The sequence below is a fragment of the Bombyx mori genome, chromosome 25 (genome assembly GCF_030269925.1).
Source record: "Bombyx mori chromosome 25, ASM3026992v2".
NCBI classification, from domain to species: Eukaryota; Metazoa; Arthropoda; class Insecta; order Lepidoptera; family Bombycidae; genus Bombyx; species Bombyx mori.
Genome location: NC_085131.1, coordinates 6,117,240 through 6,141,364, shown reverse-complemented (window position 1 = coordinate 6,141,364; position 24,125 = coordinate 6,117,240). Strand labels below are relative to the sequence as shown.

Genomic DNA, 24,125 nt, shown 5'->3' with positions numbered 1-24,125 from the left:
CTCAAGGTAGTGATAGCATTGACGTTATCTACCACTTCACACGAAGTACGCCGTGAGCCCGTTCACCCAATTACGCAACGTACAAATAACTCCCCCAAACATGAATCTTTTGATTCTGCCTCGTAAACACATGCTTTACATTTTACGACTGTTGTTGAAAGATACAGAAGAGAAGATATAAATTAAAACAAAACGAGAAAGCGAACTTTAGGAGACTGAGTTGAATTTGTACCTCGTTGATCAGTTTATAATTAATCATCAATTTATTTATCCATTAGTCTATGACGTTGATTTTGTTCGGGAGCGGCTCTTTATGATACGAGAGTTTAGCGTAGATACAGCGAGTATGAGTTCAGCAAACTATTTTGAAATCATTTAAAATTTTATTCAAATTGATTGTATGTGTTGCCAGTAAAAACATAATTTAGTAAACAAAAGCTATATTTTATTTAAAGTATAGAAAAATAAATTAATACCCACTGTCAATCATTTAATTTCTAGAAAACTTACAAAATACATTTATTTTACTTTTATGTCAAGATACAGTTTTTTGTCGGCCTGATGAGCTCATTATCCCTTTGGACCTTTGAATTCAGTCACAAATATCCATGTTTTTAATTTATAAAAAAATCCGACCTCAACTACATTATGTTTCACGAACATACGTTTATCCAAACAAATTATTTTAATTACTAATATAGTAGCTATAATTCTTATCTAAAGCCTGTAGCTACATTCTAAAGTTAATTGTAAACGTAATCTTAACCTAACCTAATACATGGAGAAAAAGGTGACTGAAATCAAAAGTATGTACTGATTCGTACGTCCATCACGAATGTTCTTCAAATTACTAATAGTAGTTGGGATACTGCGGCCAGGCGTGGGGGTGGTGTTGGTAGGGCCCGGGGGGCTGCTGGTAGCCCCAGGTCGGCTGGTAGGACTGCGTGTACGACTGGTCGTAGGACTGCGTGTTTGTCGTCGGCGCGTAGTAATTCGCATTCGTCGTCGGAACAGAATTGGCGGTTGCCGTACTCTCTTTTTTCTTAGAATCAGTTACTCTGTTACAAAAATTAAATTATAAATTCTACTAAGAACACCTTATCCCTCAGTGAGAAATGTGATAAAACGTGTATTGAATATTTAGTTAATGAATACATAAGAAGTGTTTAATCGAGAACAATTTACAACCGTCATGTGTATAGTTGGATTTATTACAATAAAATAATTACTTTTTACTTAAATTCAAATCGGCTCATAACTTTCTGACATGCTTTTTTCATTGCTTAGATGGTTGAACGAGCCCACTGCCCACTCAGTGTTAAGTGATCACCGGAGCCTATAGACAACGAAAATGCCAACGCTCATCGTGAGACATGAGTTCTAAGTTTTCAGTTTTTACAGTACAAAGACTATCAACTGAAACGAATTACTCTTCATGGTAGAAATTGGGAGGGGACGCCTTGTCGGTGAGTGGTGCCATTAGCTTGTGTCCATTGATTTAGTATTATTGGTTAAGTGGAGATACGTACGCTGGCGGCGGCGGCGGGTCGTGCTTGTCTTTGCGGGCGCGCTTGCGGAGATGTTTGGCGAGAGCGCGCGCGTGCGCGTGTGCGGCGCGGGCGTGCGCGGCGCTGCCCAGCTCCTCCGCGAGCTCGCGGCGGCGCCACGCCATGTGCGCGCTCACCTCCGTGTCCGCGCCCTCCTGTCTCGAGTACGACTGTGCCAGCTCTGCGTGTCATACAACATCAACAATCATATTATGTATAGTACATAAAACTCATCCCAAGCTGATGTAGCTCGAGATTTGTTCAATTTACTGATAATATTCCTTGAATAGTTTACAAGGGTATTGAAGTAAATTTTAAATACATACATCCTTTTTGAAGAAACAGTTAATAACGGTTTGTGACTGAACTGAAAATAAAGCTATGCTATATGCCTATTATATTATTATTATATATTATATTATGCTATATGCTTATATTGAAAATTTTGAATTTTATATCATTTAATACTTTAAAGGGTACATAAAATTGCGTGCGTTAGTATTGTGTAAGTCACCATCCAACTCTTCGTAGGTGACGCCGGGAGTGTTGATGGCGAGGTCAAGTCTCTGCAGGTGCAGGCGCGGGTTGAGCGGGTCCTTGGCGACGGCGTCGTCGAGCGCGGCGCGGGCGGCGGCGGGCTGGCGGCGCACGTGCTGCAGGAACCGCGCGTACTTGATGGCGAGCGCAGACGCCAGCGACTTGTTCTTCGAAGTGCTGATGTACGTTTCGTATAGCTGAGAGCACTTCTCGTAGTCGCCGCGTCGTCGCTCGAGGTTCACTCGCCTGTTCGTATAAATTACTTTACTTATATTGTTATCCAATTATTATGTCCTTGTAATAATCGAGAATTATGATGTTTAATCATTAGAAGTAATTAGTATGGCTCAAACGATTCACAGTGAATGGATCTATAGTCAAGATGAGTGTTCATGATTAAAAGTGTACTTATAAGATACAACTATGTACTTTGACAGTAAAGCAAAATTTTAATTATATTGTAGACTATAATTTTATTTTAATAATAATAAAAATTGCATTTTTTTTAAATCTCTGGGTATTATAATAATATGGCTTTCAGATGTCATATTACTGGTGGCAGGACCTCTTGTGAGTCCGCGCGGGTGGGTACCACCACCCTACCTATTTCTGCCGTGAAGCAGTAATGCGTTTCGGTTTGAAGGGTGGGGCAGCCGTTGTAACTATACTTGAGACCTTAGAACTTATATCTCAAGATGGGTGGCGCATCTACGTTATGGATGTCTATGGGCTCCAGTAACCACTTAACACCAGGTGGGCTGTTAGCTTGTCCACCCATATCAGCAATAAAAAAAAAAAATGCATTTTTTAATCTCTGGGGATCATGTGGCTTTCAGATGTCATATGAAGGAAAAAATTGCATAATTATATGGCATCATCATTATAAATCATATTGTACTAAATTGTAACATTAATATATTTTCGTAATTATAAAGTATTACTAGACAGTTATTTATTTTGAAATTATAAAAGAGCAATCAAATAACCTATCTATTGTAAAAGATAAACATACCTGTACTGTATTTGTACGAGATTGGGACAGGTTTTCTCTATACGATCAAGTATCTCGGCAGCTTTCAGTGTATTGCCCTGCACCTCTTCGAAGTGTGCCCAGTGTAGGTGGAGCTCTGGCTTGTCGAGGTGATGCACTGTGCAGGCTCGCTCTAGTACTTCCCGTTCTATTGCTATCACTTCAGGATCTTGTTCAGCACGTTCTTCCAGAAACTTTATAAGCTACAGAAATCATATTTAAAAATATTTAGTGAATGTAAACAAAATCTAATAATGTCGTTTGCGTTTTGTTACTTTTATTGTTTGTTAACTTAAATAAGTCATCGTCGGCCTAGAGGTTAAGACGCCCGGTACGATTCGTATTGAACGATGTGACTGTACCGATAATCGAATAGTGCATACAGGTACTAATTTTTCCAATGAAATAGGTACTTAACAAACGCTCAGAATGACTTCCACAATGAATGAACAGCATAGTGTAATAAAAATCAAAATCACAAAAATTATGTTTATGGTGTCTTGTGAATTTTATTGTAAGAATTATGACTCCAAAACTCATGTCTCAAGATGGGTGGAGGCATTGCTATCGTAGCAACACAGAAAAAAAAGTACTTGCTCTACTAGTCGGCGGCGCCATTTTTTTAAGGATTTTTTTAACTAAAACCTTTCGGTCATGTCTTATTTGAATTTATATTTTAATTTTTATGACAAATGATAATATGGAGTGAAATGAAATGAAGATGATTAATTTGAGACATTAATCAACTGGGATGAAATGAGATGATATGGGATGAAGTATAATGTCAGCAAAATGATGGTCATTTACTGAGATTTTTTCAGTGGATTTTTTGGAGGATCCTGAGAAGTTACGTCCGGCGGCTTTGTTTCATTTTCTCACATAATTTGTGCCCTTTCACAGATATTAAACAGTTTATAAACCACCGTTATGACACATTTAAACCTGAGGAAACACTAAATAGACAAAATAAAAAAATCACACAACTTCACTCCTCGCTTTCCCTCCAAAAAGTCTCGGCGGCGCCATTTGCCAAGAGATCGCTCTCGCTGCCACTACATGGGGTAGTAATCTTATAATGTGATACTACTACTGTACTGTACTACCCGGTTTTCTCATCTTACTAACTAAAGCAACTACTTACTTTAGTTAGTAAGAGGGGAAAACCGGGCACAGGTCCCCTAGAGTATTAACTTCGTAAACATAATTAATAGTGTATTGGGAGTATTTATCAAAACTCAAAACATAAACATAGCGTAGTAATAAAGAGCTCGATACCTTCATCCAGAATTCTTCATATAAGGCACATGCAATGAGGCATCTCTCGTGGAGCACGAGGGCTCGCTTGAACGAACCGTGGTGCTTCTCCCATTCGAGGTACGCCTTCCAGTTCTTTAGCTGGCAACGTTCCAGGGGCTTCACGTGGAAATAAGGCCGCTTGATCTAAATTTAATACATGAAAGATGAATAACTTGCTCAGTATAGTAAGTGATATATGCGATGGAAGCCTGTCTGCCTGTAGGTTCGTAATGACCTTTTGTGGCGAGTCTAGAGAGAGAGATATGTGCCCATCAACGGACGCGCGTCTGCAGTCTGATGAAGAATACTATATAATAATTATGTTTAAAATTCAACTCCTATAATCAGTATGTTTAATTAATCCTCAAACTAACACTATTAAATCACTTTACTAATGCATAGAGATAAGTTTGAACATTGAGGCTCGATATTTAAATTGTTTCTTTTATCTGTTGAATAATAGAAAATAGACATCAATATTAAAACGTTAATTCTATGTAATCCGATGCAACGAAGTCTCTTGCTTTACACGTCCATACCATTTTTTTTAATTTTATTATTATTTTAAATGCAATATAAGTTATATAAAGATTACACTCACTCCTTCTTCGAAAGTCCACCTCGCAGTTACTTCTTCGCCGGTCGTTTTATGAATTTTTCTTCGAGCTGCAACAATCCGTTCCTTGATGGCTTGCGCCTCTTCATCGGATGCCTAATGAACATATTGTTTATGTATGGTATGTTAATTGTAAGTACTAATTTTTATTTAGTTTTTTAATTATTGTAGCCGAAAAGGTTTATTTCATTCTAGTAGACCAAGAGGTTGTCTCGCCTTTTCATCTCTCAAGTACTCGCAGGATTGCACTTTGAAGGTCTTCGTTAGAGGACTATATTAGGTCAGTCGTCGGGATCGGATAGGATCCGGTGGTCGATACGCGAAACTAGTAGGTCGGTAACAAATCTGACCAAATCCATACGAATCCATTTTATATTGTCAACATCGTTGCTTTTTGCTAAACAAGTTGATCAATCTTTCTTTGACTTACAATTGTGTCCATCACCATAGTACTGTCGCGTATAGTCCAATAAGTGCACGTTAATGTAATATTGTTTTATTATTTTATATTGTTTAGATGGGTGGACTAGCTCACAGCCCACCTGTTAATTGATTACTGGAGCCCATAGACATCTACAACGTAAATGCGCTACCCACCTTGAGATATACGTTCTAAGGCCTCAAGTATAGTTACAACAGCTGCCCCGCCCTTCAAACAGAAACGCATTAAAGGTCTCAAGTATAGTTACAACAGCTGCCCCGCCCTTCAAACCGAAACGCATTACTGCCTCACGGCAGAAATAGGCAGGGCGGTGGTACCTACCATAAAGTCGAAATCTTAATTCTATGTAACAGTTGTTCCGAGCAGCCCACCGGCTCCGCGTGGGCAGCAGTGGGCAGCAGTGGGCGGCGGTGAGATACAATGCGATAGTTACGACATGGTCGACGGGCTCGTCCTCCCCGGGCGGCAGGTCGAGGCTGGGCTGCGCGCCGGCCGCGTCCCGCACCTCGCCCCGCAGCCGCACCAGCTCCGCGTGGCTCACCACGCCGGTCACCGGCTCCGACATCACGTGCTCCTGGAAACTGGAACCGAGACGCACATGTAGAACAACTATTCATGAGAAATTGACAAGGCCAGGGGATAATGCAATGCTTACTGCTAGGAACTAAATTTAAATCTAGTTTAAAGAAAGATATTTATGTAACAATATAGTATAATTATTATAATTATTATAAAATAGTATAATTTAACGGCCGTCTGGTGTGGTGGTGAGTGACATGGTCACCACACAAGGGGGTCGCGGGTTCGAATCCCGCCAAGGGAAGATATTTTGTATGATAAATATAAAATGACTTTTCCAGGGTTATGGATGTTTATTAAATATATGTATGTGTATAATAAAAATCTTATATTTATTTCTGTTATATGGTACCTGTAACACAAGTTCTTTACGAACTTAGCACGGGACCAATTAACGTGGCGTGATTGTTAGTAAATATTTATTTATTTATTATTATTATAATAATGTAAAGTTTAATTAATCCTAAAGACCTTATGCCTCAAGGTCCCCATAGTGGCATCCACAGGATCCGGTGGCTATGCCCTATGGATTGTCAACTTGTGTGAATTTATGATATTAAATAAATAACAATTTTTATTAATGTGACTAAAAAATAAGCAATCTAAAGATAATACTAAAGCCAGTACTTGTCTAGTTCAATAATCTTAAAGACTGAACTTTCAAGAATACCAAAGATACATTTTCAATTTACAAAATGACCTACTTGTCGAAGTGTGACGTGTACCCTAAGGTGGGTGTTGCCAAAAGACGATCGTAGATATTCGTGACATTGAGAGCGGAACCATTTTCCGCTTCCCATTTGATGTAAGACTCCCAAAGACGATCCGAGCGAAATTCTAGTCCGCATGCATCTGTAAATAAATATATTAGTACAGCACTGCTTTTAAAGGTTACATATTTACTATGACTCATACTGACACTTCAATTGAATAAAAAAAAAACGTGCGAATCACTCGAGGGATGAAAGTAATTAGTACACATTAAAGCACTTGCTCTGGCGTTACGATTCATTAGTAATCACGGGTCACGTTTGAATTTCATGGTAACTGTTATTCACACATACATATAATGTCAAGCGGGAGAATCACCACTCACCTATGGCTCGTTCATACTGAGATCTGATGTACGCATGGTCTTCGGTTTTAGTCGCTTTTATATGATTGAGGTAATGTATCCAGAGGTCTACGGATAAAGGTATAGCTTTAAGTCCCCTTTCCAAAACCTGAAAATCAAGATTGAATTTGAAAACAATTTCCACGAGCGTCCAAGCATTGTCGTGGACACAACAATACTATGATAGCAAGGGAATATTCAATAGCATTATATCATAATATTTTTCATTCAATTTTTCAAAATAGAGGAAGCGAGAGGTCGGGTACGTGTCGCCTATTTGTTCGAAGCAATAAATACACCAATGTAACGCAACATCTCACTTTATCTATTTAAAATAAAATGTTTGTTCGGGCATATTACACCTGTTCGTAATGGACGCTGCCGGGCTCGCTGTCTTCGCCGTGATCTTCGAAATGGCTAAATATGGAGAACCGCTGTGATCCACGCTAGTGTGCTTTCATGGATTAGTTTCATCTTAATTATCCATAAATCATTATGTACTTAGTTATATATACAATAAAGTATGTATTACAATACATCATGCATGTACAAGTTGTATTAAACTTAAGCACTAGAATACAAACAATACACCTTATCGTAAGTATAATTAAAACAATATCTATGTGACGGTTATACAACTCTCCGGTGTGACCTGACGTCTTTCGTATACGAACATCGTAGACCTCGTTGCACTGTTGGGAAAAAAAATAATTGCAAAATACCATATTTGACCAAATATTACAAAAATCCAAGAGTTTAAGATATTGACATAAAACTCATTATTTTGGTGTCGAAGCCTTACCAACACACCAAGTGACTTAAACAATTTAATATGTTATTTACGGCCAAAAAAAAACTCACCTCTAAGCACTTCTTTTTACTTCCTTTACGTTTTTCATAATCTGCAAACTTTCTCCAATATCCATAGCAATAAGGATAGTGGGATAAAAAGGCGTCATAGGCTTCACGTGCAGCTTCAACATCGCTCTACGAATAAATTATTAAACTAGTCAATTTTATCCACTCACCACTTTCGTTTGATTCGAAATGTATGAATAATTTCAGTTGGCCCTTGCTTCTCAACATATTTTGAGTTCAGTTCTCATTACTTCATAAAGCAATGAGATTAGCAATTGCTTTTCATCATAAATATATTAAATTAGGCTAAATTATTTTTGCCATTGGGTATTTCCTTTGAAAAAATAGCAAAATAGCATGTATACATTCTTTTATAAATAGCTACTTATTGATCTGAATTTATTAAAGTTTATATTATTCCTATAGCAATGTCTGCATACTCGCACCTTGAGTGTAAAAAGTAAATTGTATCATATTATTATGTATTATAAATATGAATAAATGTGTTGTCTATTTCTGTCAGTTACATTTCTTATTTAATTGATGTAACAAAATATATAAAATAATTTCACATAGGGGCTGGCTGCCTTATTGTGATGTCTATAAAATCTAATAATCACTTAACACTATACATGATGTTCATTAAGTTCATCAGAACTTACATCTGTATAGTTTATTATGGAAATATTTATCTATAATTTAATCAATAAATTTACTTACCTCTTGATCGACATATTGTAATAGGTAGGTCCACCCAGTGAAGTCAGTCGGATCATCATTCACAACTTTCCAGTACTTTTCCAATTCCGGTAAAACTTTCTTTTTAGGTTTTTCATCAACTGAAGGTCTCTTTTCGGCAGGTATGGGCTTGCTTTCGCCGTTCTGTAGTATTTTAGCTAATTATTCATTTGTTTTTGTTGGATACTGAGAAAACAGAACCAATTTTTCTGTATAATCTAAATTGAATAAAAACTTTTAAACTGTTATGGCTATGATCTCCAACATTATGTTATATGCACACACCAAAACAGTTGCAAAACGCAAAAAGATCAAATAATGTATAGTTTTAACAAAACCATTATTTTCCGTACCTTGGTAATAGCTTGTTTTTTTGTGGAAGATTCACCTTCTGATGTTGGTGATCCTGGATCATAATTACTTCTCTCTTCATCTGGTTTTCGTTTTCTAGACTCTTTCTTGGATGCAGGTAGCTCATCTTCTGATACAACCTATAATATAACGAAACAATATTTTGTACATAAATTAATCATAAATGTTCTTTCTTTCCTATCTCATCCTTGGTATCTTCGCAGCTATTCCTACCATGATGCACAGACAGATAGGTGAGCTCACAGAGAGCCTGCACCTGAGATAATTTGCTAGCACACTTAACAGAACAGTGCTTTGCTTAATCTACCACCAGAGGGAAGTCGTGACTCACTAAGAATACCTAGCAAAAAACTATGTGGGATTGTGTCTATGGACTAGATGGCATGTCTATCTATTCATGGCACTCGACGAATTCCACAAAAATGATGCCGAAACTCAACTAAAAAGCACTGAGAGTGTCTTAGGAGGATCTGATAGGACATGTTCAAGTGGTAGCAATGACTTTGTTGCCCTGTTGCCTGGGTCTGATATGTAGTTAGAAGCGGCCATGATAAGAGGGTTAAAAATGCAGTGATATGCATCACAAAATTTTTTGCAACTTGCAATGTTCAGAAAATATAATAATTTTATTTAATTATGCTATATTAACAATATTTCAATTACTTATTTGCTTGCAGCAAATTAATCCATATCAATATATCCTATATTATTTATTACCCATCTCTCTTTAAATTAAGCAAGAAATCAATTGGTAATTGAATAGTTCATTAGTCACAATTAAGCTATGTTATTTGATTAATAACATACAAAAAAATTACAATTCTGTACCTCTGTATCAGCAGGCAGTTCTGCAGGTTTCGGCCCCGGCAACTCATCATCAGATACATTCTCAGCATCTTTGATGCTCGGCTTTTGCACTTCAGGAAGTTCATCCTCTGATACTACTTCTGTTTCTTCAGCACCACCAATCTGATATAGGAAAAAATTACAATGAATAATTTGGTTTATTTCATGTTTTGTAACCTCAAAGTGCAAAAGGGACACAAGTATATCGATGCTTGAAAGGCAAACGTGACTAAGCGACATTAACTGCTTAGTACATAAATGATAGGTAATAACCATATTCAATGCGCAAAAAATATATATTTCTAGGTCTATTAAAATAATTTCAATCCTGCAGCTACTAGCTAGATTCTACTACAGCTAGATTCGTTAAAATAAATTTTGTTTTCAGGTATTTCAACTTTAAATTAGTCTACTGTAAAGTTCACGCATTGTCGCTTAGTCACGTTTGCCTTTCAAGCGTCAATATGTTGAAATTGAATATGTGTTAATGTATATAATTTTTTAAACATAACAATTAGCAGCAATCCAGTAAATGAACAATAATATTAAAGTGGTTTGTGCTAAATTTTTTGTAATTACCATAAAATAAAGGCACTGTAATTAATCAACAACATTCACACTATATAAATAACAATTCTTATATTGTTGATCACATTACTGATATATGTTTAATTTATTATTATAAATCACATGTATTTTGTACTATAATCACAAACACAAATGTTTTTAAGTGATTTATTGTTGAAGTCTACCATTTACCTTACTTGCTGAGTCTTGTGATTGTTCTTTGATATCATCTACTTCTCTTTGGTTTTTAAACTCTTTGCCTTCATCCTGCTTAATCACTGGATCTTTTACTGGACTGCTACATGGCTCAACAATTTCCAATTGCTCTGATTTATCCACATTTAAATTTACATGCTCAGTGGCGAAGTTAGAGTCATTGCCAGAGTTTTCATTTATCTCTCCTACATTGGAATCTGTTGCATGTTGACTTTCAGACTGCCTACTGTCTGTGTCTAAAACTGCTTTGTGGGATGCAGAGTCACTTTGAATAGAATTATCTTCAGTCAATGCGCTATTTAGAGAATCATTGGGAAAAGTTACAGCATTATCACCAATGTCAAAAGAATCTGTACTGAAGCGAGGGCCGTTGTTTTCGAGGTAGTCACCAGCGCTTCCAGCTGATAATTCCACGGCGTTCAAGAAACATTGATTAGATGTCGACGACTCATCAACAGCAGCATCGACACTATTAAATTCGCCCTCTGTTAACAAATGAGAAAGTCCGTTGGAGTTCTCATTTATCAAAGGACCTTCGTCTGTATCCATGGGATTTTCAGATCCTTTCTGTAAGTATATTTATATGTTACGCATTAAGTTAAGCAAAAAATTAAATAACAATTCTAGATCTTAACCTCACACTGTATACTAACCTGATTATCGGAGCTTGTTTCATCTTCCATGTTTCAAGTTTAGAAATCTGGTAGAACGAGATATATCGATCAAACACTACAATCTAAGCGAAACAGCTATAGTAGTAGTTTGAGTTGGAAAAGTATTTAGTCGCTACGTTTTATTTCGTATTTGGACGCAATTTGCTTTAGTTTATCGCTTTTTGAGCTTTTAGCTTCTCTTTTGAACATAAGTGTATTATCTATGGTATTAACTTTTTTTAAGGGATTTTATGGTCTAGTAACTAGGACCTTTAGGTCAACTCTTATTTTAATATTAATGAAAACTTTTAGATATGAATAATAATATAATGAAATGAAATGAAAAGAAATAAATTAAGATGAGATAATATGGGATGAAATATAATCTCAGATAATGGTGGTCATTAACTGAGACTTTTCAATGGACTTTTCGGAGGATCCCGAGAAGTTACGTTCAACGGCTTTGTTTCATTTTCCTACATTTGTGCACTTTCACAGATACTAAACAGTTAATAAACCACCGCTATTAGTACACATTGAAACCCGAAGAAACACCAACAAAATAAAATCACACTAATTCACTCCTCGGTTTTTCCTATGTTGTTGATTTCATCAACTTGTGCAAATTCATTAAGTAAAGTAGTTACAAAAGAACTACTTTGAAAATAAAGTAAAAAAAAGTGTGTGTGTCCGCTCCGACGCACGACTGGAGTTTACTGGATATAAAAAATTAAACGAAACAATACGAGAAATAGTTCTATATTACGACAACACGATACACTACAGATTATTAACAAATTAACGAGACACAAAACAAACGACTAACAAATATATGAAAATACAATAATGAGAGAAACGCGCGATCAGTACGAGGCTTTGTGGCGGACTGCCGGCGCAGGCGCATAACGCATTTCGTGTGACATGCTAGTACGATTTTGGTCCCCATAATTTTCATACCCCGGGCCTATATATGTAAATCGATTCTAAAGGAGTAAACTCCAAAAATTGATTCGGTTTCTGTATGAGAGAAAACTTTTTTAAAAGATTATGACCTATGCTTTCTTTACCTGCCGAAGGAATAAAACAAAATAATATCTCTGGTCTTTGTTTGACACCAGGAGTAAAGCTTTCTAGCCACTGAAATGTATGAAACCTAGTCTATGTTTCTAGCGAATTATCCATAGATAATAGACTTTTTGGCGGGAACGCAAGGAGTGAAGTTGTGTGATTTGTTTTATTTTGTCTATTTAGTGTTTCTTCAGGTTTAAATGTGTAATAACGGTGGTTTATTAACTGTTTAATATCTGTGAAAGTGCACAAATGTGGGAAAATGAAACAAAGCCGCTGAACGTAACTTCTCGGGATCCTCCGAAAAGTCCATTGAAAAAGTCTCAGTTAATGACCACCATTTTATTGAGATTATATTTCATCCCATATCATCTCATCTCATTTCATTTGATTTCATAACAGTTGATTAATGTCTCAAATTAATCATCTTCATTTCATTTCATCATTTTTCATATAAATAAGAAAATAAATTAAAAATAAGACATGACTTAAAGGTCTAAGTTACCAGGTCATAAAATCCCTTAAAAAAATCCATAGATAATAAAATATTAATACTCTTGTCAAGCAGTTAACCTAAAATTTTATTAGAATTTAAAAATAATAGATAGAGAACTGAGGCTGGAAAGTATTATTCTTTATCTTTTCCTCAGATACTTTTCTTCCATTATGTAACAGAATTTTATTAGATATTATAAGTATTAACCATTCGCTAGAAAAAAAAACAAAAATGTTTGGGCTGCGGGCTTCTGTTATGAAATCAGCTATTATTGTGCCGACAATGTTTTCACAACAAACAAGGGTAATTATAAAGCAATAAAGTGACATTTAATACTCGATTACCTACTGGAAATATTTGTGACCATAATTACTTTACCACATAAATATTTTATTACTATGAACTTGAAAAATGTTTTAATGAAATGTTGCAGAACACTTTTATCTTGCGACGCAGATGGCCACCACCACTTCACAAGAAAGGTGGTAAAGTGCCTAAAATGAAAGGCAGACACTTCGTTTATGACTTAGTAGAAGATACTAGTGTTAAAAAGAAACCAGACATAAGAATTGTTTTAAATCAATTTGTTGAAGGTTTGTTTTTTAAGATCTATGATACTAATAATTTTATAATACTTTTGTCCTTTTATCTGGCACCCATTGCAATGGGAATATGTCAAGTTTGAATCTGGCATAAAGGTAAAATGTTGTCTACAGAAATACATTCCTAACATATTGTGTAAATTACGCAATGGGGTTTCAGGAGTTGGAACAACTGGAGATGTTTTAACACTACATTTGAACAAAGCATATGAAAACTTCATATTGCCAGGTCTTGCTGTGTATGCCAATCCAGAAAATTTGGAAAAATATAAAACCTATGAAAAACGTCCTCTAGAAGAAAATACTCACAGCTCTCCATTTGTGAAAAGGGTTAGTGTCTGACAACTGTCTAATGATTATGGTTACTCTTGATACTTGTATATTTTCATTCATTTATTATTTATTTTCTTGAAACAGAATTAAATAGGTTCTCACTTTTACCAAAATAATAACCACAAATAAATGTTTCTTGTTACAGACAATGGATTGTTTACACAGATTAGTACTTCGTGTAACAATGAGCAATTCTGAACCATGGACTCTACAGCCCTGGCATCTCAAAGCTTCATTTCGCAAGTCAGGCTTCGTAGTTCCTGAGAGTGCTATTGAAATGCCTCCAGTGCAAATCAAGGGCCCAGATCCAAATTTACTCGACAAAGAATTTTATGTTACAGTAACAGTAAGTTTATGTTTGACGTTTATATTCTCAGCTTAGAATAATATGATTTAATAAAAAACTTAAACGTTTTTCAGATAAACAAAAAGGAGAAAGTACATGTCAGATGTAGAATATATCACTGGGCAGCAGGTCAAGAGCAATTACCTTTTGAAGAAAGTTACTGGAAGAAACCTAAACAGCCACTGATACCCGAACAAGCAGAAGTACTTCAAAAATTTCCTTACCAAAATGAATAGTAACAGATTTTTAAATGCATAAATAATACAGTAAATGAATTGCATAAACAAATTTTAATTTCCGCACACATTTTTGCTATCTTAAGAATCTAAATGTAATAAATAAAAAATTGATATTTTGTTGACTGAAAAATATAGACCTTCATACGTAGGTAATATAAGCAAAGATTTAAAATATAATGAATGTTGATTTTGAAGTTATGTTATTACACGAAAAGAGTTTATAATACAATTTGAAATGTCTTCTTTAGAATAATAACTACAAGAAATGGTGGTAAGGTATGTTTTCAGCCCACATGAGTAAGTACCACTATCTGCCTATTTCTACTGTGAAACAGCAATGCATTTCGGCTTGAATGATGAGGCAGATTAAAATAGAGGCTTACAAAACTAATAAAGTCAAAATCAATGGTAGCTGCATTTATGTTTTTTATGTCTGAGCTTCATTAACCACTTACATCGGGTGAGCCATAAGGTTGTCCACCCTTCTAAGTAATTATAAAAAGAAACAAGCGATGTGAACAAGACTACTACTGAAAAGTGCGTTAGTGTTATAACCCTGAAGCAGGTTTAGATTCCGCCACTCATCTAGTTGCTGCCCATCACCTTGCAGTCTTGCGGCACTTGGAGATAAATAAAGTACATTACCAACAAAATTCTAAGATTATTTTCCTCAACCCTCCTGGGTACAACTGTGTGTAACATAAGTGTGTTGTATAATGTCGTATCATAAATTTAAGCTGAGAGTTATAATCGATTTACGTTATGGTACGTGTCTCGGAACTATAATTCTAACTTCTTTTTATCTAGTTACTGCATATAAAATTACAGAATATGTTAAGTAGTTGAAACATCAGCAAGCTTTTCTTCAACTGCTGGTTTAGTTGTTGTAATATTTTCAATGTTTCTTTTCTCAAGAAACCCTTCTTCATTGTTCATTTTCTGTTCAACCAGTTCGTGAATTGCATCATCGTGGTTTTCGTAAGACTGCTGTTCAAATTCTGTTACCAGTTGAGGTTCTTGTTGGAAGGCCTGTACCTGTTCTTCAGGTTGCTGGTATTGTTCCACTGGTTGCTGGTATTGTTCCACTGGTTGCTGGTATTGTTCCACTGGTTGCTGGTATTGTTCCACTGGCTGCTGGTATTGTTCCACTGGTTGCTCGTATTGTTCCACTGGTTGCTGGTATTGTTCCACTGGTTGCTCGTATTCTTGTTGTTGATTGTAATCGCCTTGTTCATATGCAGCATACTGTTCTTCATAATTTTGGTCGTAGCGCTCCATCGTTTCTTCGTGTTCATTTATTTCAGGCGGGTAAGCTTGCTGCTGATCGCCTTCATAATATGCGTACTGTTCATTCTGTTCATAATCTGGCTTTTGTTCATATCCTTGGTTGTATTGTGCACCCTCCACTGCTTGATCATAAACATAATTCTCATCTGTTTGTTCTGTATAAAACATTTCGTTTTGCTCTGCGTTAAAGGCCTCAATACCCGAAACATCTGAATCTGCTTGCTGCTCAAATTGTTCATTATGTTTATGTGATTCGTGTTCTTTATTTCTATGATGAATTGAATCATCGGTTTCATTTACTTGAACTGTTTCGGGACTCGTAGTATCTCTGTTTTCAGGATCATCTACTAATAAAGGAGAAATCACAGTTTCATTTGGACCATCTACAGTATTACTGAGGATTTCAGTTTTTTCCAACTGTACTTCATTACTACCTAAATTGGTTGTAGAACAATATTCACCTTCATTTAAATTGCTATCATCAACAGTTTCTTGGAATTGCGGTGAATGTGTTTTGCTGTGATCTGTATTATCCAACAATGGGGTTAATGTTTTTTGATCAATTTCACTATGCAAATCTTGACATGGATTAAAAATTTGCGAATCATTATTTTCTGTATTCAGATTTTGGATCATATTTGAATTTCCAGCAATAATGGGTTCCGTATTGTCTAAGGGCGTGGATGGTGTTACATTGATTTCATTATATTCATTGTCTTGTGAAAAGTTTGATGTTTCTGGCATAAGCAAATTTGGTTCACTCTGATTTTCTTCTAAAGAAAGCTCGTTATGATAATTCTTATTGGTTACAGTTTTATGAAATGTAACGTCAGATACATCTTTTTCGGGAAGATCCTGTCTAAACTCTGTTTCAGTATTGACCATTTCGATTTTTGTATTTAAGCTTCCACTATTTTTTTGCAATTCATTTTTCGGAACAGAATTTTCCAAACCTAAGCCCTTCTCGATATTTTTCAATTGATTTAAGATTTCGTATTTTCGTTTCCAATCAACATTATCGTTTGGCTCTGAATCCTTATATCTGTTTTCAATGAAATTCATCTTCGGTACACTTGAAGGAACTTTAGGAATCAATACAAACTTTTTACATATTTCTTGAATCGTTGTATCGTCAATACCACTAAAAGAATTTAAATACGCTAGTATTTCGTTTGTTGATCTTGCCTGAATATCTTGGTTTCTTGAAAATTGAATTTGTGAGCGAAGATTGGAAACGTTCGACTAGAAAAAAAAAGTGTCGATAAAAAAATCTCACGTTGGACAAAATGCGCGAAAATATTTATGTCTGAGTGGCGAACGCTCGTGGCCACTCATTGTGGTTTCAGTGCAGGAATCCACTACAGTATAAATTATCTATGTATTAGTTTATACATCTTTATGTATAATTTCTTGCATAAAGACAAATTCCTAACAAGAACAATCCATGAGTTAATTTAGATTTGGCTGTTTTCCCTACAGACGCCGCTGTCAATTGTTGACCGTAGCTCATCTGCAATTCCAGGGGCATAATCAGACCGATACTGTATCCCTCGTTCGAAGAACGACACATAGCTTACTTCAAACTGCGGATAGGGTTTTTCTCTCGAGCTCAATGGTACGTGATAAATTTGAGAATAGTGGGTTAATTCCAGAGTTTAATGATTTTTGGACATAATACGGAAAAATACAGCGGTCCGAGGTAATAGGTACTAAAAGGAAAAAAAAACAAGTTGATTTCAACTATTCCCTGAAGCACGGTAGTACACATGGAACATATTACGGTAGAAGCATTAAAATTTATATTTCTTGGAACATAAGTAAAAAAAATGACAACTTAACTAATGCAAAATAAATGTAACGAAAACCGTTTTTTCATCATCCATAGTGTTATGTCGTTTAAAGTGATAATAATACGAACGAAATAAGTGTTTCAACTTAATGTCTTAATTAATCACCTTGCGATAGGGAACTGTAGCAGTGCAATATCGTATTTTATCCAATCTGTCCAGTATGAATTCATTACGCTCCCTTCTTTTCTTATCTTCTTCAAGAAAAGCGTCATATTGTTTTCTGAGTGCGTTAATTCGTTCCGATTTTATTCTGCAATCAGAATTAATTTCAGAATTTCAATTATGCTGACTTAAAAATATATTAATGAATGTACATTGTAGCGAACTTTTTTTCCGTTTTCCCCATTCGTTCACTTTAAAGTTTATGTTTTGTTTAGAGGCGCAATGTCACGCAGTCGCGATCGGAACAGAAATGCCGTGATGACCCTGGCTTTTGCAAAAGTCACAATAAATACGAACCTCCAAACCTAGAAGATATATCTGTTGAAATTTTCCATGTACAGACTATGAGATTTACGAATTATCCGAAATTAGCCTTCTCACAAAAATTATTGTAGAAAATTAATATTTATCAGGTAGATAGTCAATTACCTAAATACTTAACAAAAATAGAAATGTTTCATATGAGTGTTTGAAATTTAAAGTAAAAAACAAAATAGTGCCTCCGGTCTTGATACAAGAGTGACGGTTACAGAGTAACTATGCGAACTTCCATTCCATCTCCACTTCGATAAAGCGGCACGACACGAGAACCCTCTCATCGTGGCCGCCGGTAACTACATTCCCGATCCTGCGGACAGAATGGAAAGCAGTCGACGTCGCCCAAAACACGTCATCTCGGATCCTCCCGATCCACTAACGGTGCTTCTAGGTACTTCAAGCACCGGTCACCGTTCTCGTCGAACCCGTCGCTTGCGACGAAGGGCTCGACGAGTAAATTAACTCTCAGACACAGCCCACTGAGTTTCTCGCCGGGTCTTCTCAGTGGGTCGCGTTTCCGATCCGGTGGTAGATTCTGCGAAGCACGACTCTTGCTAGGGTTCGTGTTAGCAACGTAGGTTTGAGCCCCGTGAGCTCACCTATAAAAGTTAGGGTTACGCTGATATAGCCTCTCAAGGCTATCAGCTTAGGAAGGAAAAAAAAAAAAAAAATCCATCTCGGAAAGAAACGCCAAGACCCGACGTAGGATGTGGATAGTCTAAAAACGTTACCTTCAAGCGCGGTTCAATAGTCGCGGATGATATGAGATATGCTGCATAACTTGTACCAGGCTACCAAGATTTGATTTTTAGACCATTAAACATTACATTGCTTACTTTGTTGTCAGCTCTTTTTCCGTAAAGTAAAAATTTGTCGTTAACCGATCTTCGACACAGGGACAAAAACAAAACAACCAAAAGCTTGAAACCAAATATCACATAAGTTAAATTTCCCTTGGACGTCAAGCTAACCTTCCCGAGATATTTGTTTCATTTAGACACCACTTATTAGATTAAATAAAGTGCTCTCAGTATGAACGTTCACCTGCCGTGCTAGGCTTCACGTGGTACGGTCAATATCAGCGATATTGCTTAACATAACGCTATTCTAGTCAGTTGACCTTCATCGACCTTACTCACGGACGTAAGTATATAAAAGTTTGTTGTTAGAAAATATTTAAATTAAGTTAATTATTAACCACTGAAGAATTATTATACACTGAATAATGCGATGACCACCCGGAGTTTTCCGGTGGTAGAGCTCGTTATAAGCTCACAGGGAGCTACCACCATCTTGCCTGTTTCGGTCACGAAGCAGTCATGCCTTCCGACAAGTACGAGACAGCAGTTATACAAAATTTAGGACGCATCAATTTTAATGACAATGTAAAAAAATTCAGTACACCTACACATTTCTGCCGCGAAGAAGTCATACGTTCTAGTTTGAAAGGCGGGAGTGGCGGGACAGCCGTTGAGACAAAGTAGCATTTACGTTATGATGTCTATTGCTGTGGTACCAATTTAACATAACCACTTGAAACACGCTTAGAAAGAAGGACCGATCACCCAGTTCATGTTTTTTGTGTTTTTTTTTTTTTTTTTCCTACCTAAGCTGATAGCCCTAGCGGCTATGTCAGCGTAACCCTAACTTTAGTAGGTGAGCTCACGGGGCTCAAACCTGACGATGTTGCTAACACGAACCCTAGAAAGAGCCGTGCTTCGCAGAATCTACCACCGGATCGGAAACGCGACCCACTGAGAAGATCCGGCGAGAAACTCAGTGGGCTGTGTCTGAGAGTTAATTTACTCGTCGAGCCCTTCGTCGCAAGCGACGGGTTCGACGAGAACGGTGACCGGTGCTTGAAGTACCTAAAAGCACCGTTAGTGGATCGGGAGGATCCGAGATGACGTGTTTTGGGCGACGTCGACTGCCTTCCATTCTGTCCGCAGGATCGGGAATGTAGTTACCGGCGGCCACGATGAGAGGGTTCTCGTGTCGTGCCGCTTTATCGAAGTGGGCTTTAGTTTTTTGTGACTTTCCTACTTACATTGTAATCCCTTCGAGAGTAAAAATATTTAAATTTGCGAACTTCCCATATGAAAGCATTTCGCTCTAGTTCTTCAAATATTACTAAAATATATATTTTAGCTTCTATTAGAATACTTGAGTGAATAATAATAGATATTCTTGACCCTAAAAAAGAGTGATAGGCAATATCGCAAATAAACGTCAGAAGAAAAACAATACCGTACTTAATACTTAACCCAAAAAGGCCGAATAGCTGCTTGTATGAAATTCATGTCTTAAGTTCATATTAGTTCCTATAAAGTTGCCGTTTTACAACAATGGCCATTTGAAACGTAACTTAAGTATAAATATGGAGAGTGTTAAGCAGCATTTTAGACATATCTTACTGTTTTACTACAGAAAGGGTAAAAATGCTGTTCAAGCCAGAAATAAATTTACCGATGTGTATGGAGAAGGTGTGTTGATAGTGTGCCAGTGCCAGAACTGGTTCGCTAAATCTCAATCCGGCAATTTTGATGTCGAAGATGCACCACGTTCGGGAAGGCCGGTTGAAGCTGATAAAGACGCGATGAAGGCGATTAGTTGATGCGAACCGGCGAATAACAACACGTGAGATCGATTAAATTTATCAAATTCAACAGTTTATGACCACTTGAAAGGCCTGAGATTATCTTCGAAGTTCGATGTATGGGTTCATTTTCACAAAAAAAAACGAAATTACTTTCCGAGCAACCCAATAAATTCTAAATTCAAATGAATTTTAGCTTTTGCCCGCGACTTCGTCCGCGTGGAATAGTTACTTTGGCATAACGCTAAATTTTACTCGAGTTACTCGCTTCTTCATTTACGTAGAAAGTGAAAATATTTTTAAATAATAGAATGTTATGAAGCTATATATGGTACCAAAATCACACTGTTTAACCGACTTCAAAAGAGGAAGTTATCAATTCGACCATAATTTTTTATCTATGTATGTTCACAAATTTCTCGAGAATGCTTGAACCGATTCTGATAATTCTTTTTTCTTTTTTTGAAGTTATACTTCTTTAGGCGCGTTATGAAAAATTGATGAGAGTGAAAATTTACGATGCACGCGCACCGTGACACAAAATTAATAGAAATGAAGTTGCCCACAAGTGCTCCAACACAATTGAGGTTAACTATCCGTATGTATTATTTAGTAATATAAATAACAAAATTATTATTTAATATAATTCATATTAAATATTATTAAATTATTAACGTTAAATATTTATTATTGATTATTTAATATTTAATAAAAGAAAGAAATAAATTTAATAAAAATAAAGTATAACTTCTTACGCGCGTACATAAGTACACGCACCCTTTTTTTTGTTCGAAAGGGTAGACTTCCCGAATGGTCCTGTAGACCTGATGATTGGATCCTGGAGAAATCCAGAAATATCTATAATTGTCAAAACCTATCTTGAAGTGATTTGGGTGTTTCAATGTTGTAATGAATAACGTATTTGTTTGTATAGGGATTAATATAATCTTTATAAAAACACCTTCACAAATAATGCTTTATTTTAGAACAAATTTGGTTAGCATAAAAAACGTTATAGTGAGCCAACCTTTAATTATGGACACATTATTATGCTGTCGCGAACTTTTTTTTAAATCAAAGCCAAGTCAAAGATTATCCAAAAAGTCCACTGAAAAAGTCTCAGTAAATACCACCATTTTACTGAGATTATATTTCATCCCATATCATCTCATCTCATTTCATATGATTTCATTTCATAATATTATTTTTTATATAAAAAAATATATAAGATTAGGCTGTATGGTATGATACCTTTGCCTTTCCAATTGGAAAAATAAAACTACTGTCTACTCTAAAAATTTATTAAAAATTATACGGTACACTTTAATAATTGAGAGTCAAACGTAAACCGGCCGGACTCGGCCGTTTTTATTTTATCTTCTTCAATAATGATTTATAAATGGTGGCATGCGTTCGTTCGTAAGCGGACAAAACCTATTCCCGAAGACAAAGCTATTCTATGGAAACGACGATTGAGTTTTGCCTATGCTCTATTTGCCTGGAATGCTTTTGGTTTAGTAGTTTATAGTGCTTATAAAGGAAAGGCTGATTGGGCTCACTACTATGGAATTAAAAGTGACGAAGAAAAATCCATACCTCCAGGTAAATATGTAAACTTTAAGAACCACCTTAATTTCAACTACTTTGAAGGAATAATAATATAGATAGGCCGCTACCTTGTTGTGAGTGGTCGCTGGTGTTCATGATCTGTAATGCCAAGAGTACCTTAAAGCCACTGCTCACCAACTTAAACTTCATTAACGTCATTTAAAATACATGTCACAACACCCAGGAAATTGAAGTACGGAATTCACTCCAGACCAGCTAAAAATACAACTTTTGTGAAATACTTTATGATACATAACTCAGTTTCTGAAATCAGTAACTTTATGTAAATTTCTTTTCAGGTTATGCCTGGGCTAATACTCTTGGTATAAAAAATGCTAAAGTTTATAGAATATCTGGATTCAAGAAGGTTGATGAATATGATATTGTAGACGGGGAGATGGTTACTAAAGATAAAGTTGAAACAAATACATAGTACCTAAAATGTAAAAAAAAGAACAATATGCAGAAAAAGATCGACATTATGCACTTTTCCATAAATAACCAGTTTTTTTTATGTTTTACATTTTATAAATTTGTAACTGAAACTTTTATATCATAATAATGACAAAAACATTTTTTTTAAATTGTTTTATTAGATTTTCTTTTTCTGATGCGCTTGATGCAGTTCTAATGTTGTGGAAGATTAGACTCAGTTCACTCTCAACAAGGTTCTTCGAACTATAGGCCTATTGTGAGAACTTCCTTGGTCTCAAAGATAGTGTAAATCATACTACTGTGTATCTAGAGCATCACCTCTTACTGTTGATGCATTTACATTACTAAGCAGTAATGCTGGTGTTCCCCAAATTTGAGTGTATTCTCCCATACTTATAATTTAGCATATTATTATCATCATTACTATTGGGATGATAGTACAAATAACTAGATGGTGATCTCTTAAAGCATAGTAAAAAAGAAGTGATCAAAACTTATGCTAAATCTCAGAATTGAGTATGCAAATGTAATCAAAAAGATCAGTTATAAAGCACAGTTCTCAAGTACCAGTTGTTCCTGTCTTCATACCAAAGAAAGCTGCTTGAATTCAATAATATTGATCACAGACATTGTTTGAAACCTCTGATAAAAAAAATCTCAATTTTGGTTCTCTGTGTTTTGGACTGTAAACTCTATCAGAATTCTCTGAGGAATTGTTTTTGATGATAACTTGGACAGCATTTCAGCATTGATCCACAATCTGTTCAATCAAGTAGTTGGAACGCACATCTGCCCTTGAAAGCTACAAAAATAAAAATTTTTGAAATATGTTTATGATTCTATTTAGCCTAATATTGTTATTATAATTTTTTTTTCAATATTGTTTCTAAAGTTGATCAAATACCTTTTCTGATATAATTTGTAGATATGTAAATAAAATAGATAGTAAATGAATAAAAGTTTTTTTATTTATCAAAGCTCTATAAAAATGCAATAAATACATACATTAAATTATGAGATTTGTCTAGGCCGTATCGTCGATTTATCACTTTTCAGTTGTGCCGAATACGTCGCAACATGGGTAACCTACAGATAATTAATAATTTGTTTGTTAAATCTAAAGATAATGACCAGGCGCCAGGGTACAATTTATCATAATATAGTCTCTAGGGCTGTTTGAACCTTCTTTACCTTAGAACTAATGACCTTTGACAGAACTGCAGCCCTCACTCTTACTTTTAGCACATCATCGACACCTAGTAGAACAGCATTCCCACAACTCTAATCTTAGCACGGATTACGCTAACTTATAGTCCCGACCTCTCATCGCGAAGCAGAATTCTGTGTGGCAACGTATGTAAATGTAATTTTTTC

The 24,125-nt window shown here is 35.8% G+C and overlaps 4 protein-coding genes across 6 annotated transcripts; 2 read left to right on the top strand and 2 right to left on the bottom strand.

Moving 5' to 3' along the window:
• Positions 1 to 469: 469 nt before the first annotated feature.
• Positions 470 to 11,642, bottom strand: LOC101745895 (pre-mRNA-processing factor 39). Its single transcript, XM_004924454.4, has 15 exons — positions 11,412 to 11,642; positions 10,735 to 11,325; positions 9,958 to 10,098; positions 9,111 to 9,248; positions 8,740 to 8,901; positions 8,023 to 8,148; positions 7,144 to 7,270; positions 6,752 to 6,899; positions 5,902 to 6,049; positions 5,012 to 5,122; positions 4,390 to 4,554; positions 3,097 to 3,317; positions 2,062 to 2,330; positions 1,530 to 1,728; positions 470 to 1,058 (listed from the first exon to the last, which is right to left on the bottom strand). The coding sequence occupies exons 1-15, from the start codon at positions 11,439 to 11,441 to the stop codon at positions 851 to 853; spliced, it is 2,784 nt and encodes a 927-aa protein (XP_004924511.1). The 5' UTR covers positions 11,442 to 11,642; the 3' UTR covers positions 470 to 850.
• A 1,353-nt stretch (positions 11,643 to 12,995) lies between these two features.
• LOC101746284 (large ribosomal subunit protein bL9m) lies at positions 12,996 to 14,724 on the top strand. The gene is made up of 5 exons (XM_004924457.5): positions 12,996 to 13,278; positions 13,409 to 13,568; positions 13,738 to 13,907; positions 14,056 to 14,256; positions 14,331 to 14,724. The coding sequence occupies exons 1-5, from the start codon at positions 13,207 to 13,209 to the stop codon at positions 14,490 to 14,492; spliced, it is 765 nt and encodes a 254-aa protein (XP_004924514.1). The 5' UTR covers positions 12,996 to 13,206; the 3' UTR covers positions 14,493 to 14,724.
• On the bottom strand, positions 14,528 to 20,368 carry LOC101746036 (activating signal cointegrator 1 complex subunit 2 homolog). Of its 3 annotated transcripts, none has more exons than XM_004924455.5 (3): positions 20,160 to 20,368; positions 17,738 to 17,882; positions 14,528 to 17,024 (listed from the first exon to the last, which is right to left on the bottom strand). In XM_004924455.5, exons 1-3 carry the CDS (start codon positions 20,216 to 20,218, stop codon positions 15,330 to 15,332), a joined length of 1,899 nt encoding a protein of 632 aa, XP_004924512.1. In that variant the 5' UTR covers positions 20,219 to 20,368; the 3' UTR covers positions 14,528 to 15,329. The 3 variants fall into 3 exon arrangements, with proteins under 3 accessions (XP_004924512.1, XP_062532098.1, XP_062532097.1); XM_062676114.1 differs by lacking the exon at positions 20,160 to 20,368 and adding an exon at positions 18,224 to 18,240; XM_062676113.1 differs by lacking the exon at positions 20,160 to 20,368 and adding an exon at positions 18,092 to 18,220.
• Positions 20,369 to 21,968: 1,600 nt separating this feature from the next.
• Positions 21,969 to 23,710, top strand: LOC101746420 (uncharacterized). Its single transcript, XM_004924458.3, has 2 exons — positions 21,969 to 22,310; positions 22,616 to 23,710. The coding sequence occupies exons 1-2, from the start codon at positions 22,097 to 22,099 to the stop codon at positions 22,747 to 22,749; spliced, it is 348 nt and encodes a 115-aa protein (XP_004924515.1). The 5' UTR covers positions 21,969 to 22,096; the 3' UTR covers positions 22,750 to 23,710.
• Positions 23,711 to 24,125: the final 415 nt, after the last annotated feature.

Bases quoted from the DNA above. Each gene is read 5' to 3' on its own strand.
- LOC101745895 (XM_004924454.4), bottom strand. From the start codon at position 11,441: ATGGAAGATGAAACAAGCTCCGATAATCAG. The intron at 11,326-11,411 runs GTTAGTATACAG...ATATACTTACAG, and splicing joins AAACAAGCTCCGATAATCAG to AAAGGATCTGAAAATCCCAT. The intron at 5,123-5,901 runs GTAACTATCGCA...TATGTTCATTAG, and splicing joins ACGAGCCCGTCGACCATGTC to GCATCCGATGAAGAGGCGCA.
- LOC101746284 (XM_004924457.5), top strand. From the start codon at position 13,207: ATGTTTGGGCTGCGGGCTTCTGTTATGAAATCAGCTATTATTGTGCCG. The intron at 13,279-13,408 runs GTAATTATAAAG...GAAATGTTGCAG, and splicing joins TGTTTTCACAACAAACAAGG to AACACTTTTATCTTGCGACG. The intron at 13,908-14,055 runs GTTAGTGTCTGA...TTCTTGTTACAG, and splicing joins GCTCTCCATTTGTGAAAAGG to ACAATGGATTGTTTACACAG.
- LOC101746036 (XM_004924455.5), bottom strand. From the start codon at position 20,218: ATGCTTTCATATGGGAAGTTCGCAAATTTAAATATTTTTACTCTCGAA. The intron at 17,883-20,159 runs GTAAGTAGGAAA...TTCTGATTGCAG, and splicing joins ACTCTCGAAGGGATTACAAT to AATAAAATCGGAACGAATTA. The intron at 17,025-17,737 runs GTGATTAATTAA...TTTTTTTTCTAG, and splicing joins CTACAGTTCCCTATCGCAAG to TCGAACGTTTCCAATCTTCG.
- LOC101746420 (XM_004924458.3), top strand. From the start codon at position 22,097: ATGATTTATAAATGGTGGCATGCGTTCGTTCGTAAGCGGACAAAACCT. The intron at 22,311-22,615 runs GTAAATATGTAA...ATTTCTTTTCAG, and splicing joins AGAAAAATCCATACCTCCAG to GTTATGCCTGGGCTAATACT.